Raw genomic sequence first — 15,549 nt, forward strand, 5'->3', positions numbered from 1 at the left:
AATTTTTCTTCTTTCTAGGACTACTTGTCTCTTCACTCAGCTAATCTTGTTTGACCTCTACCAACTCAACAGGGAACAGTTTGCAACATGTTGTTGTTAGACTTACTGTTTAGAACTTGGAGTGTCCTTTAATTCAGCATACTGGAAGTAAACCACAGATGTTAGGATTTTATGGGAATCCCTCTCACAAGGTCACAGAGTTAAGAATTCACCCCCTCCTTCTGGGATCAGATTCTGTATTAGTCTTTGTTTAGTTGCACTTCCCAGAAGTGATCTCAAAAGAGAACTAGTATGTGAATCAGAAAAATTCCGCTTATCTTCCTCCATCATTGTAGCTGTAAGCTAGAATAAGGAAATAAAGTGGGTGAATTAATGAATTTAGGTTTTTGTAAAATTTCAGGCCTTTTTTTAAATTTGAGGGTTTTTGGTGACAGTAAAATATTACTGCAAAATGTTAGTTAGGCCTAGGCTAAATCTTAATGATGCACTTCAGATTACAGTCCTGTGATGAAAGGGGATTCTGCCTGTTTGCTTGATCTGGGCAGGTTGCCTCTGTTTGCTAATAGTAGAGGTCAACCGATAGTGGATTATACCGATATTTAGGTTTAACCGTACGTGCCGATAACGGATTAATCGACCGATATTTTTAAAATGGATACTGGATAAAACAGTGCTGAACTGAAATGTGTTAATGAAATAAATATATAAATATGAATATAAATATGATATTTATGAATATGAATATAAATATATGAAGAGTTCAGATGCAAAAACCTCTAAGGGCCATCTGATATTTTCTTCTAGAATGATCATTTTTTTTATCAAGCTTGTGTAAGTTCAGTAATTTCACTTAAATTACAATTAATAGGTAATTTTCATTGCCATTTAAGTGAAATTACTGAACTTAAATATACGAGCTTGATCATTCTAGAAGAAAATTTCAGATGGCACTTAGAGGTTTTTGCATCTGAACTCTTCATATATACATAAATATGAATATATTAAAATGAGAAGATCTACAGAACGAATTCTACAGAAAATAATTTAAACATTAAACAGTTTAATGTTTAATAGTTACATAAAAATTATTATTATTTTTTATTTTTTATTTTTTTTGCTATAACCTAGAAACATAGGTACATTTCATAGGTAACGCTTTGCAAGTCCCATTTGTTAACAAGGATGTATTAGCTAGCTTTCATGGACTATATGCATCATGCTATATATATAGGCCTATATTTTCCTTTTTTTTCTTTTTTACAGCATGTAGGCTATAAATATTTGAGCAAGACGATTGTACCTTGATCATTCATGTTAGTCCATAGTACATTAACTAAGGTTAACAGATAAAAAAATAAAAAAATAACTCAATTTAAAATGCATTAGTAAATTTTGACATTAACAAACTTAACAATGGACAAAATGTTCTACAACATTTATTAACCTTGCTAAAAATGTAATTAAAATTGCATAAATGTATAGTCTCACTTTATTTGATTCTATATTAGAACACTTGATGATTATCTAATCAAAATAACTATGTATTGCAGTGATAAAAAATAATTGAATCGAATGCGTTACTGATTTGTTTGTTTCTGTCTGCTGCATGAACATATCAATGTTGAGAAAGCAATCACGTCACTAGCTTTAAATATGCAACTTTGCCGACTAATGAATGCATACAAGTGACCAGCTGGATATAAACTAATGCAAATAGATGGTAACAATTGCAACATTAAACATTTGAGTCAGGTTTGCGTGTATTTTTGTCACATTGTTTTAACCGCTCGAGGTACTAATGTTAGAGTCATCACCACCTTGACAACAAACATGCTTCTGTTCCTTCCCTGCTAATGCAGCATCTAGTCAACAATTTAATTACTTTATAATGATATGGCAGTATGCACTCAGGGTTTTTCCTGGCTCAAAACGAGGTAGAGGTGGTAAAATCCTGATAATGTATTTTAATAATTAGATAATTAAATTTGTATTTTCTGTAGACCATCATATAGCCTACTGTGTTTCCCACAGTATTTTTGTGGGTGTAGCTCGGTACCTCTAGGGGGGTCCGGGGGCATGCCTCCCGGAAGAAAATTTTGTACATTTATAAAGATAAATTCATTAATCTGGTGCACTGAGTCACCTGAATCCGCTGTTAAAAATAATCCACCCGCCAACTGCCCAAACTATGATATTCTTTGATTTAGATATCTGCATCTGATCATCACATTACAATTATTCAAATTCTCAGTGTTAAGCAGGAGAATATGGTAACATATCACACTGAAGTAGGCTGATTTAAAATTAACATTTATTTAAAACAAAGGTTTAAATTACATTTCCTTAATAGCCTAAACAGAGGCTTTACTCCCTTCAAATTTAAATTGTAAATGTTTCATTACAACACTGTTGGAAAACACTCTTATCAGATTTTTTTTTTTTTTTTTAACCTTTATAAAGGTATTTTTTCCCTAATTTTATTTAATGTATGCTCCATCTTTAATTTCAAATTCTTAAAGGGGTCATATAATGGTACATGCACTTTTATAAGTTGATTGTACTGAAATGTGTGTTGGCAGTGCCTGTACACAACCATCATAAAATGATAAAAATCCATCCAGGGTTTTTTTTTTTTTTTTTTTTTTTTTTTATCTTCTTATGTTTTCCCCCATCTCAAATCAAGCCATTCGATTTTGTGACGTCACAAAATCGACGCCCCTCCCACCATTGTTGATTGACAGCAGCGTTTCAACACAGACCCGCCCTCGCTCGTGAGCGAGCTGTCAATCATAGTCCGCGCGGACCGGCGCGGTCATTGTTGATATGCTGGAGCACTGTCTATGAGCAGAATGGTGTCTAAGCGACTGTGGTGTTCTGTTCTTGGGTGTAATAAGGAACACAGCAGTCATTTTGATGTTCCTAAATCCGAACCGCTGAAGACACAGTGGCTGAGTTTGTTTTCGAAGGGAATATTCCCCACGATCAACGTCAATGCTTTCATGTTTGCGCGAATCATTTCACACACCAGACTGCTCGAGGGTCAGTAAAAAGCTGGTTTTGCTAAGAAGCTTCTCCTGAAAAAAGGATCGGTACCAACTATTCGTGTTCCTGCTGCACCTCCAGAAGAAGAAGTGAGTGTAACGTTTTATTAACCTTTATATTAATATTTATATTAATCTTTGCAAATCGCTTGCTGCACGCTTCACGATGAATGCGGCTGTTTACACTCAGGGTACATTACGGCATGTTTTCTATGTACGGCGTTCTCAATATAATTCATAATCCCACGTTTATAATGAACAACGCGTTATGGTTATTGTGTTACGGTGTACGCACAGAACAGAGGGGCGTTTCTATCAGTTTTATGTGATTTACAGGAAAAATAAGTCTGTTAACTAGATTTAAGAAGGCAACTCGGAAATTATAGAACAAAAAATGAGATCATTATTTAGTGTTTCTAAACACTTTAGGCTAATTACCAAGAACTTGTACAATAATGTTTAAGCATGTTAAGGAAATTAATACATTTTAAGATAAATCATGGTCGCACCACATGACATTTTTTAAGGCTACGGACAATTCATCTAGATGAAAAAACACTAAAATCACTTAAATTTAATTTTTAAAATGAATTTAGGTGTACACAACATCCTTAATGTTTTAACAATTGCAACAGGTTTTTTTTTTTTTTTTTTTTTAAATTGGCCTGTTGAAAATCCTTATACGTCATTGACCCCCCTTCAAAAAACACACGTGTCCCGGACAAGCGTTTATGTCGAGCCCTGTTATGTTTTCCTCGATTGGTTTTCCCTGAAGAGAATTACGTTGTTGAAAACTAAAGTAAAAGAGTGATGCACGTTCATTGCGTTTTACCGTGATGAGGGTCTTTAATAAACTCAACACATTATAATTATTTATCTGTCATCCACCCTTGATTAAATGGAATGTTATGTTTTTATTACTTGGCCCGCCCGACCCGCAGATTATGATCCGTGCAGCACTATCAGCAAACTATACGGTTTGAGAATGGACACAGGCCGAGAACCCGCAACAGAACCGTCACGGTGGAAAAAGTGTATCTGAGCATGTGACTGTCTGTCTGAGTTTTGTCAAGAGTAGGAGGCGGCACGAAATTTGACTGAGTGAGGCTCGTAATTCTCTATGCAGGAAAAACCCTGGTACTTTAGTGTTCTGTATTCATACCGTTTCGCTGTCAGTGTTTTAAATGCGCATCTGAAGTGTCAGCGCTCTCCGTGAAGTGTGTTCTCTCCGTGCTGCGCTGCCTCGCGTGTTAATGTAAACAACTCAGCCAGTGACAGTTTTATTCCACCTCTAGAGGCCGCTCTCGCTCTTTGTAATGACAGCGCACTCTTCTTAACGCTCTCGCTCTGTGTAATGACAGCACACTCTTCTCAGCCGCTCCAGCAACGGATGCAACCCGGAAAAACTATCGGTATGGATTTTTGCCGATAAGGATAGTTCCACCAATCAACTATTGGTACCGATAAATCGGCAAAACCGATGAATCGTTTGACCTCTTTCTAATGAAATAGTGTCCATGTTGAGCCATGCTGGAGACATGAAGGGTATGTTTGTCTTGGATCTTATCAAAATGCAGTAGATCTGGCTTTGGTTTGAGTTTGAAGAATATGCTCCAGGTGTTTTTTTCTCTTTTTTTCTTTTTTTTTTTCTTAATCTTCAAATAGATCAACCTGCTTTCTGGAAACTTTACCGAATTCATCTGGAGGGAGTCTTGTTTGGTGTCCTATACACTTCCACTGAAAGACTTTTTCATGACAAAGTACCCGGGAATTTCCTTTGGTCTCTGCGGAATACTTTCCCGGCAGGGCTGCCATCTAGTTCCAACCTGTCTGTGAGACTCACTGTATTATCAACCAATAAGTTTCATATTGCATTTTTTTTATGTAATTATATCAAAACATTTTCAGCCTCCTAAGAATTTGTGATGTCTGTCTCACTGCGATAATGGTTATAAGGTTGATCTTTATAGGGCTTTGAACATGACAATCAGTGTGTTTGGTTTCAAAAGTTCTTTATTATTCTCAGGTACCACACCTCCATGTGAGATTTTAGCTTGCCATTTCTTTTTCTTCTAAATATATTATCATAAGCTTATTGCTTTAAAAAGTGTGAGCTTTGTGGAAAAGTAGTCTACTCTTATGATGTTTTCATTTTAAAGAGCTTCTGTGGTTGCTGGTTACTGTCAGCCTTAGTGACATTGATAGATTTATTTTTGTTTGCATTCAGCTAAAAGCTCTTTACCAAGAGAAAACTTAACATTAGAATGAGCATGGACATTTCCTTACTTTATACACCCACACAAGGTTCATGCCGCTTAGCTACTTATCAGGGATCATGTTGAAGTAACGCATGGGCGTTTGGTTTCACAGATTGCACGTTAAGACCTCAAAATACTGGGTTTCACATTCATGCGAGAGGGCCGAAACAAGTGAGACCAATGATTGTGTAAAGAAAAGGTTGTCAAGGTTCATCTTACTGTTCACTTTTGAAGTGTAAGTTCAGACAAAAATGCAGATTGTATCATTTCTTAACCCTCATGTTGTTTGAAAGATGTATAATTTTCTTCTGTGGAACTAAAAAGAATAATTCAGTGAATCTATGGCTATTCCACTTTTTCCACAATTAGACCACCAGCATCAAGTGTTGATGTTTAGTAAACACACGTCAAGTCATCTTCATTTATATAGTGCTTTTAACAATGTAGATTGTTCCAAATCGGCTTTACATTGATAATAGGAAATTAAAGTAAAGTGTTTTGGCTTTATAGCAGCTCTAGAATAAAGTTATTGTCCAGCTAAAGTTAGTTTGATTGATTCACTTCCGTCGCAATGATCATTAGTTATTAACTTAGGGGCTGCTAACACGACACCGTTTGAACAGAAAACTCTTAAGTTCTTTCTGCGCAAACTTCAAAAACGCGAACCAGTGAGAACGCCGATGGCGTGCACATGTGTATTACGAGTTCAGTCTATAGGTATGTGCGTTTGAATATATGTGCGCAGGCGTGTAGTCCTTCCCTACAAATCAACCCTCAACATACTACTTTTCTGGCCTTAAAATGAATACAGAATTTTTATCGGAGCCACTCGAACCGGAATTATCCCGACAATGCTTTATCTGTAGAGAGGTAAAGGGAGGGGTATGGGGAGTAAAGGGAACATGCCACCATCTAAAAATAATTTTGAGTCTCTTTATGGTGGAGTTTTATCAGAATAAGAAAATTTATAAAATTTGTAATATATAAAAGTAATATATTAAATATATAGGCCTATAGTGTATTTAAAAGCAGTTTTTGTTTACATTTTATTGCATTACATGTATTGCAATTACATTTAAAAAATAAAAGCAGTTTATCCACTACCGGTAATTTATTGGTTTCCATATTTTTGCTAAATAGACTCCATGGACTTTGAGTCTTATTACTCATTTATTACTTTGACTTTGGTTTTCATTACCAGACTTCAGTAAATATTCTGGGAACAGGCCCACAGGTGCTGTATAGCCACTGTATGATAGGGCAGAAGCACGTTTCCTTGCCTGTCCCACTGCTGGGTTAATGAAAAGTAAGCCTGTGAGGCAAGAGGATATTTTGAATGCCAATACAAAAATAGTTGTGCACTGATGGCATCATATAGGCCATACTATGCATGGAGCTGAATTTAGATCAGCATTCAGTTTGAGCTTCCTCTCTTATGACATGAATGTTCTTAATTTTATCCGATGTTATTTCTGGTTTAAACATGTAGCTGTTGCCAAAATATTGATCATAGTTAAAAATGGCACATTTTTTGGATTATTGCACTTTTTTCCCCCTTTTCTGCTTATGTTAATTTAATATTTTTTTCAACACATTTTCAAATTTTAAAACATTCTATGATTATTTTTTTTTTATATTTACTGGTACTTTGGAGTCTGATTGGTTGGTTGAGACAGCAGTTAGACATTGTATATGGACACAGTGTGTATGTTCATTTAAACTGCAGTGTGTGGCCAATAATGAATAATGATTTTCTTTAAGTAAATTATAATTATTAGGCTATATTTCATTTTTAACCACTTCCTCACCCTTGAAAAACAGACTGCCACTGCTTGAAAGTGCTGGGAAAGTGCTTGAATTACACTCTTAAAAATCTGTATGAACCCTGTGTTTAGCTTTTCCTAGGATTCTTTACTACTGTTCTTGTTCATTTGAACCTGAAACTTTCAAGACTTGTTTTTATATTTATCAGACTGTTGTTTACACCAGTGGTTCACAAACTGGGGTCTGGGGGTGTCTGCACGGGAGTTAAAAACCTGTATCCCAGTGCTCTTTGGATGTAGCGAAAATGCGACTCTTAAAAAACGTATCAAGCCAAGGCACTCGACAAAATGGATGCAAAATATCTTTCATTTCTAAAGTAAAATAAAACTGTTACAAGGTGTGTAATTCAAACCACTTCACTTTATTAAATGACTCCCAACACATAAACATATACAATAGATGCTCTTCAGTCTGCAAAAAAAACCCCAAAGTTTACTTCGGCCGTCCGTGTCCCACCATGGTCCGTGCACTTGTCTGTGTGACGCCAAAAGAGTTTAGTTTGAAAGGCTTGCACTTGAGTTGAGTGCAGTGCGCGAGACGAAGCGGTGCACGGAAAATGAAGTATACCCGGGCCTTAATTGTGCAGCTCTCCTTCGACTATCTTCAGAACTCTTTCCTCACAAAAACGTATTCTTTTCATTAAATCTTTAAGTAAAGGGTTGCGAGATATATCACAAAAATCAACCACAACCATGTAGCTTATTGTGCCCTCCAAAAATACCTGTTTTCATTACTGTATGCAATCACTCTGGGCAGATATTTTCACTACCGTGATTATTTAGTGCCGCCCCTCAGAGACAGATCAGATATATGGATGGAGATGCCGTTAATAGATTGGCTCTCACCTGTTTATGAGGGAGAGACGATATATGAGAACTGCAGTGGATCATCACCCTGCGGCTGGTGCAGTTTGAACTGCTTTATGCATGGAGACGTCGGGAAGCTCTCTGAATTCCTTCGTTTGATGTAAGGATCTTGTAGTAGGTGGCTTAATGCAGGTTATTTTTTTTATTTTTTTTACTGAGTGTTATGCATGTCTAACATTGATGCACATTAGTTCCCCACATACAGTAAAAGTATAGGTTCTTCCTTTTTTATTCAAACTTTAGTTGGATGCCATGCTACATAGGCCGCCACATTCCTAGGCAGCATCCAAACCGAAACTGAACCTCATGTATGACCGTGTTGAAACTGTTCTCAGTCGGGGTTTTTTTTTTGGGTGTTTTTTTTTGTTTGTTTTTTTACTACGCAAGGGTATGCAATGTGTTTATTTTATATATATATATATATATATATATATATATATATATATATATATATATATGTGTGTATGTATATGTAACACGCCTCTCTGGAACAACGTAACACTAACCCATCATTTCACCAACAAATGGAAGTTTTATCAGAAAACTAATCAGAAAGAAATCACTGGAAACAGCGTGATCGCAAATCAAACATGATAAAAGTGACTGTTTGCTGGCATTTTCATTGTTTGCTTGAATATTTAAAACCCAAGAATCGATGTTTTACCACATTTACAATAAAAAGTGATACATTGACCATAATTTATTCATTTGTGTCAAAATTGCACATTAGTCACACAGAAATAAAGTGCTTTACCGTTAGGTCTATTTCACAAAAGAAAGAGGACACACTTACTTATTCAGTCGAGGCTGTTTCTGTTTATTTGGTAGTTACAGGACATATTTACATCACATTTAGAAAGAATGATTATTTCTACAAATATGCCACCAAAAATATGACCTGATGAGCTTTAGCATTCTCTCCCAGTAGGCTACAGTTAGCCTATATTTTCATTCAGAGAAACAGAGGAAGCTCCCGAAAAGAAAGTTGCTTTATTTTATGATAGTTCAAGTCAAGTCAAGTCAAGTATATTTGTATAGCGCTTTTCACAATACAGATTGTATCAAAGCAGCTTCACAGTATTAAATTAAAATAATACAACAAGGTTTGTTTCTAGTGGAACTTATTGATTGATAAAATCAAATTAAATATCCCCAAAATATCCCCAACTGAGCAAGCCAAAGGCAACAGTGGCAAGGAACCGAAAAACTCCATCAAGTGACCTAATGGTGTCCTAAAACTCCATCAGGTGACCTAATGGAGAAAAAAAAACCTTGGGAGAACCCAGGCTCAGTCGGGGGCCAGTTCTCCTCTGGCGTTTATGAACTAGAGGCCGGATTGTAGTTTGAACTGTAAGATATTATAAATATTATATGAATGCCTGGCTGAAGAGATGCGACTTTAATCTAGTTTTAAACTGGGAGAGTGAGTCTGAGCAACGAACAGTGTCAGGAAGACTATTCCAGAGTTTTGGGGCTAAATGTGAAAATGCTCTCCCTCCTTTGGTGGATCTGGATATCCTAGGTATGACCAAAAGCCTCGAATTTAGTGATCTTAAAGAGCGCGATGGATTATAGGGCGATAGAAGATCCGTTAAATAGACTGGAGCTAGGCCGTTTAGGGCTTTATAAGTCAGTAGCAATACCTTGTAATTAATACGGAACTTTATAGGTAACCAATGCAGTGATGATAAAATCGGTGTTATATGATCATATTTTCTTGATCTAGTAAGAACTCTAGCGGCTGCATTTTGGACTAACTGAAGCTTGTTTATTGAGGATGCAGGACAACCAGCTAATAAAGCATTACAGTAATCTAGTCTCGAGGTCATGAATGCATGAACTAACTTTTCTGCATCAGAAACTGATAGCATATTACGTAGCTTAGCAATGTTTCTAAGGTGGAAAAAGGAAAAAAAAAGTCCAGTAGAAAGAGACGAGACGTAGGCTACTGACAGATAAAATAAAACAGGATTGTGATAGCCTTTATGATTTGTCTGATTTTGTGTATACTATGGTAATGGTTAGCTTGCATAGTCTTTTGCATCGCGTATAAACATTTCTACTTTTTACGGTGATCAGAATCCACATCGGATCCCAAACAGAAGGCATTCAAACATGAAAGTGAGTTTTGAGGTAAATTATTTTAAAAGTCTTTAATGCTTTCAGAATCATCCGGCGCTGCCGTCTCCAGACTGGCCCTAGCACACACTAGCACGCCCTGCTCTGGCCTGACAGTGGAAACACGGCTAATGATCATTTTAAGAGGTCTTAATTTATTTATTTTTTGCAAACAAAGCACTCGCGTTGCTTCATAAAATTGAGGTTAAACCACTGGAGTCACATGGATTACTTAAATGATGTCATTCCTATCATTCTGGGCCTTGAATGTGTAAGTTGTGTTGGATCTCTAAGGAGGGACAGAAAGCTCTCGGATTTCATTAAAAATTATCTTTATTTGTGTTCCGAAGATCTTACGGATGTGGAACAACACGAGGGTCAGTAATGAATGGCATAAATTTCAATTTTGGGAGAACTAAGCCTTTTAGTTCACCCAAAAATGAACATTTTCAAGATACTTTAAAGAATGTTGGTAACCGGACAGTTAACGGCACCCATTGACTTCCATAGTAGGAAAAAATACTATGGAAGACAATGGGTGCTGTCAATTGTCTGGTTACTGACATTCTTCAAAATAAACTCAATAAACTCATAGGCCTACAGGTTTGGAACAACATGAGGGTGTGTAAATGATCAAAAAATGTTGGGGTGCACTATCCCTTTAAATTTAGGGCTGGGAAATGCAACCTAATGTGATTATTAAACTACAAGAAACTATGTTTTTATTAAATGATTGCTGGACAGTAGAAAAAATGTATAGCCCTCAGGTGTACGCATGAACTTAGCATTCATGCCAAAACTGATATTTCAGGCGTAATGTCGGCATGAAATCAAAATGTACCCCGTTTACTTTGTTAGTGCACATAACTATACACATAACGTAACTGTCTTGTGGTGAACAATTCATCTGTGCAAGTTGATTCACAATTTTTTTTTAAATAAAACTGTCTTTTGTAATCTTTAATAAAAATTCGAAAATGTACTTCCCCTGTAGTTTCTGGTGTTTCTGATGATGTCAGTTTGACGGCTTGGGTAGAACTTTAAACAAGCTTTATTGGTGTTAGCATGTTGCTAAGCTAATGTCTTGGTTTTCCTGTAAAGATGCATGCACATTTGATGCCTAAAATTGTTACCTATGTTGTCAGGTCACTGTTTTTAGACAGACTACATAAGGACAAACACTTCTATTATTGAAATATAAGCTCTGAGTAACAGTTATCTTCAGACAGACTTACTGAGGTGAGTGCTGACTGGAGCAGCGCCTCGATCTCACATGGAGAGACCTTAATGCCATTCAATGAGATCACGTGGTGATCCGTTGCTAAGGAGTCTGGGCTTCCTGTGTCACCATGTCTACATTGTCTGACCTGGTAACCCCACGTGAGACCTATCCTACCCTAAACTAACATACCTTACCTTACATACTAACATACATTGCCTTAGCCTTTACAAAAGCAAAATGTTTTTAGATATATAGTTGTGTGTTGTAATTTAATTTAAATAAAAACATTTTAAACAGGCTCTTTGGTGTGCTGGTGACTGAAATGTTGTAGGTTTAAGGTTAATTAATTGAAAACTAATTTCTTATTTGTTGTATGTTTTGTTTACTCATATTTTTCCTTTATACTGTGCACACCTTTTTTGGCTGGGTAAAAATTATATTTATCCAAGATTGATCTTGTAAATTATGCCTTTTTTACAGTTAATGCGCTAATATCCGCTAACATATTATTATTTGTAGTGTGAGCTCCTGTCCTGCTGAAGTCAGAGTCTGTGCTGAATAGGTTCATGAACCTCTGTCACTCATCGCATCAGTTTTATGGTCTTGCGCTGTACAAATGGGAAAGAGTGTTCTAAATTTCATGATTGTGTGCCCCTCACATTAAAAATTAAAAATTAAATTGTCCATGTGAGTAACCTTTTCCTGGCAGTTCTGTGTACTTTTTGTTTCTCTGCCCAGTGCTGTAGAGTACGTTTGTAAAATTAACCAAGTCAGTTAATATAAAATGTAATATACTTTGCAAATGCATGTTAGATCTTATTGTGTTTTATTTTTATTTTTTTTACATCATCGTTTTTAATGAAATTGTCATAACTGAATGTTCAATCACTTTTTAAAGGGGTCATGAACTTTTTTTATGTTTTCTGATGTGCGCTTATGATTTTTACATAAAGAATGGTAATAATTTAGGAATAAAAGGCCATTTTCTACCCTGATTTGAGCAACTGATTTAGGCTACCAAAGAATCCTCAGTGAAATGTACCGAACAAACAAATAATGCTCAACTGAGACATTCACATAGTTGAAAATAAAGAACCACTTCCCTAGCAGTGGGATCCTTTGGAAGGTAATGTTAGTCTACTCTAGTGATCAATGAAAGCTGTTTTTGGACTAACGAGGAAGTTTTGAGTTCTGAAACTTAGAGGAATTTTTTTATAGTACAATGACCTCTTAGAAGGAAAGAAGGACACTTTGATTTCTCAATTAATGACCGTTTTAAACCCTCCATTACTGCCTCCATTTGTTTAGTGCAGTGCCCACATTTCAAAATAATATCCCTAAATTACTGCAACTATCTATTTATTTATTTATTTATTTATGATTGAAAGTGTCTCTTCACCTTTTTCTGGCCAAAATATTCACATTTGGAAATTGGATTGTCTTGCATAATGCACTGTTGCAATCAAGCAATAATTTATTAATTGAAGTAATAATTAAGATGGGCTTATGGACATTGTAATTGAGATGTTCCAAAACTCATCCAATTGAGAGTTTGTGCAATGGAATTAAATTGAATCAGGAATTCCATACTGATACGGAGGCCTAGATCTCACTATTTGTAGTCTGAGGGTGAAATGAAGGTAGAATTGCTTTTGTGTGTGTGTTTTATGTTGCTCATATTGGTGTTTGTCATCTTCAGGGCTCCTGAGATCATTCTTGGCCTGCCTTTTTGTGAAGCCATAGACATGTGGTCGCTGGGATGTGTGATTGCTGAGCTCTTCTTGGGTTGGCCCCTCTACCCAGGAGCCCTTGAGTTTGACCAGGTAATTTCTCTAAAATGCCTCTTTCTTCCTACATCCACCTTTCTTTCAGCATGTTTCTTCTCCTGTTTAAACAAATCACTCACTCACTCTCTCTCACACACACACACACACACACACACACACACACACACACACACACAGAATGTCTCTTCTTGATCAGGAGTTCTCCATATTTCTCCTCTTGACGTAATCTGTTTAGCACAGAGCCGTGGTATGTGCTGTCAGGCCCAAACAATCTCCAGAAGAATTTTCACGGCCGCTTCTCAGCGTCTGTGTTGGCGTACAAGTGTCAGCATGTGGGTGTTTTTTTTTGTGTGCACTCCTGCTGCTTCTGTCTGAGCGTGTATGGTTTATGATCTGAGAGTTTTCTAGTTTTCGGGCCGCACTCCTCCTGCTGCTGGGCCCCTGAATGCCCCGGGGTGAAACTGAGAGGAGGGGACATTACCAAGTCTCTGTGTGTCTGCATATGTGATTGATACACTGAAGTAAGCCTAGATTAGAACAGTGTTTCTGGGTAGGGTTTGGAAAGGAGACTCCCAGCAGCTCCTGATTCGGTTTATAGCAGTAGCTGGGGGTTTGATGGGTTTTCCTCCTTCTCTTGGCCGGGCTGTTACCGCAGCTGGGTTATGGATCTCAAGATGCCAACGGTGCCATGAGCTCCAGTCAGTCTTAAAGCTACATACCCCTTACTGCCCGTATATAACCCTGCATTATGCCTGGGTGTCTTTTTTTGGTCTGCTGGGCATAATTCATCTCCATCATCACAACACTCTAGCTTTAACTATGTGAGGAGTATTTTTTTTCCAGAAATGGCAGATCAGATTGTACACACTACTGATGTCAGATTCCTCTGCTCAATGTTTCTAGAACCATTTGGATGCACCCCTTTAATTTCCCCTTAATTTTAATTTCCTGATCTCCCAACTGTAGGATGGTGCCCTTGTTTATCAGGGTTTTTTTTTTTTTTTTTTTTTTGTGGAACAAGATACTGACCAGCTGTCAAGCTCCAAAAGCACCATAAAAGCACCATTCTTGAACTATTTTTATATTCATCAGTATTTTGATATAATACAGTAGCTTTGTGTGAGGAACAGACTGAAATTTAATTAAGGGGTACACAACTAACAATTATTTTGATAATTTCTTAATATTTAGGAAGAATCGATTAATTTAACTTATTTCTACGATTAATCTATCAGGTTTTTTTTTTTTTTTTTGTTAACTTCTGCCATAAACCTTTCAACATTTTATTCAAACATTTTCTCATAAAAATGCTTCTTCTTTTTTTTTGGCCGTCTGTTTACACGTTTTTTCAATTGTGACTCATATCCGATTCACGTGTTTACACTTGACATACTATCTGAAACATTGCGCATGCTAAAGGCGGTTCTTGCACAGATTTTGCCATGTAGCCTATATGCCAAAACCCCTTGAGTAGGATTAGGGTTGTGGAGTGCGTGTGTATTACACGGCATAATGTGCGTATCATATGTACGCAAAAACTTTTTTGGCCGTAAATGGCACGATAAATAAAATTTGTGCGATAGATACGCACCTTCATGAGATCGTGGCGGGCTTTAACTAGGATTACCATACGTCCTCTTTTTCCCGGACATGTCCTCTGTTTGGACCAAAAAAAAGATTTCTAGATCGCCCCAAAATGTCCGGGATTACATTCACACCTTTTGTTTCAATCGGACTGAATTCATTTAGATTGATGACAAGTGATCGGGTTGATGTGTGTTATTGCATTGCTTTAGGTCCCGCGGAGACGTAGCCTAATGCCTCAGAAAATCCGATCTGCTTGTTTACATGACAGTTGCATTGACACACAACTGATTTATATCTGATTTATTTCCACATATGGCCTGAACCCAATCTCGAAATATACGAATGCATGCGTTTTTTCCCTGTTTACACGGTCATAGAACACATCCGATCTGTGCCACATATGAGCAAAAAATCTGAATTGGGTCACATTTCACTGACAGTGTAAACGAGGCCTAAGACTCTCTTCTCTGATCCTCAAATACATAAAACATTAGCCTTTACATTGTGTTTTCTGAACAAAGAAAGCACTGTACGTATTCAAACAACCAGTTCTATATTTACATTTGCACTGCAAAGAAGCAGAGACCATCTCAGAAATGTGTGCGGTACTTCATTCTAAAAGGACACGGGTGAAGCTACTGTTTGAGGTTTTGCCGACAGTTTCAGGATCCATCCACTAGATCAGTGCTTCCCAACCTGGGGTCGGCAACCCATATACTTTGAGGAAAAATATGGATATGAAAAAGTTTTTTATAGGTAGGCCTATAGTTTCTAGGAATGCTAGGAATGCTCCAAATGACCGGCCGCTGATCTGAACCAGTTGATAATTATTTCCTTTGATTCCAT

At 36.9% G+C, this 15,549-nt stretch overlaps 1 protein-coding gene across 2 annotated transcripts in view; it reads left to right on the forward strand.

Moving 5' to 3' along the window:
• The window catches only part of hipk3b (homeodomain interacting protein kinase 3b), a 76,311-nt gene that overhangs the window by 22,307 nt on the left and 38,455 nt on the right, over positions 1-15,549 (forward strand). For both annotated transcript variants that reach the window (XM_084409859.1, XM_084409858.1), the window contains exon 3: positions 13,029-13,152. In XM_084409859.1, coding sequence (XP_084265985.1) covers positions 13,029-13,152 — 124 coding nt within the window. The remainder of the gene's footprint in view (positions 1-13,028; positions 13,153-15,549) is intronic.

The sequence above is a fragment of the Rutilus rutilus genome, assembly GCF_951802725.1.
Source record: "Rutilus rutilus genome assembly, chromosome: 5".
Taxonomy (NCBI): Eukaryota; Metazoa; Chordata; class Actinopteri; order Cypriniformes; family Leuciscidae; genus Rutilus; species Rutilus rutilus.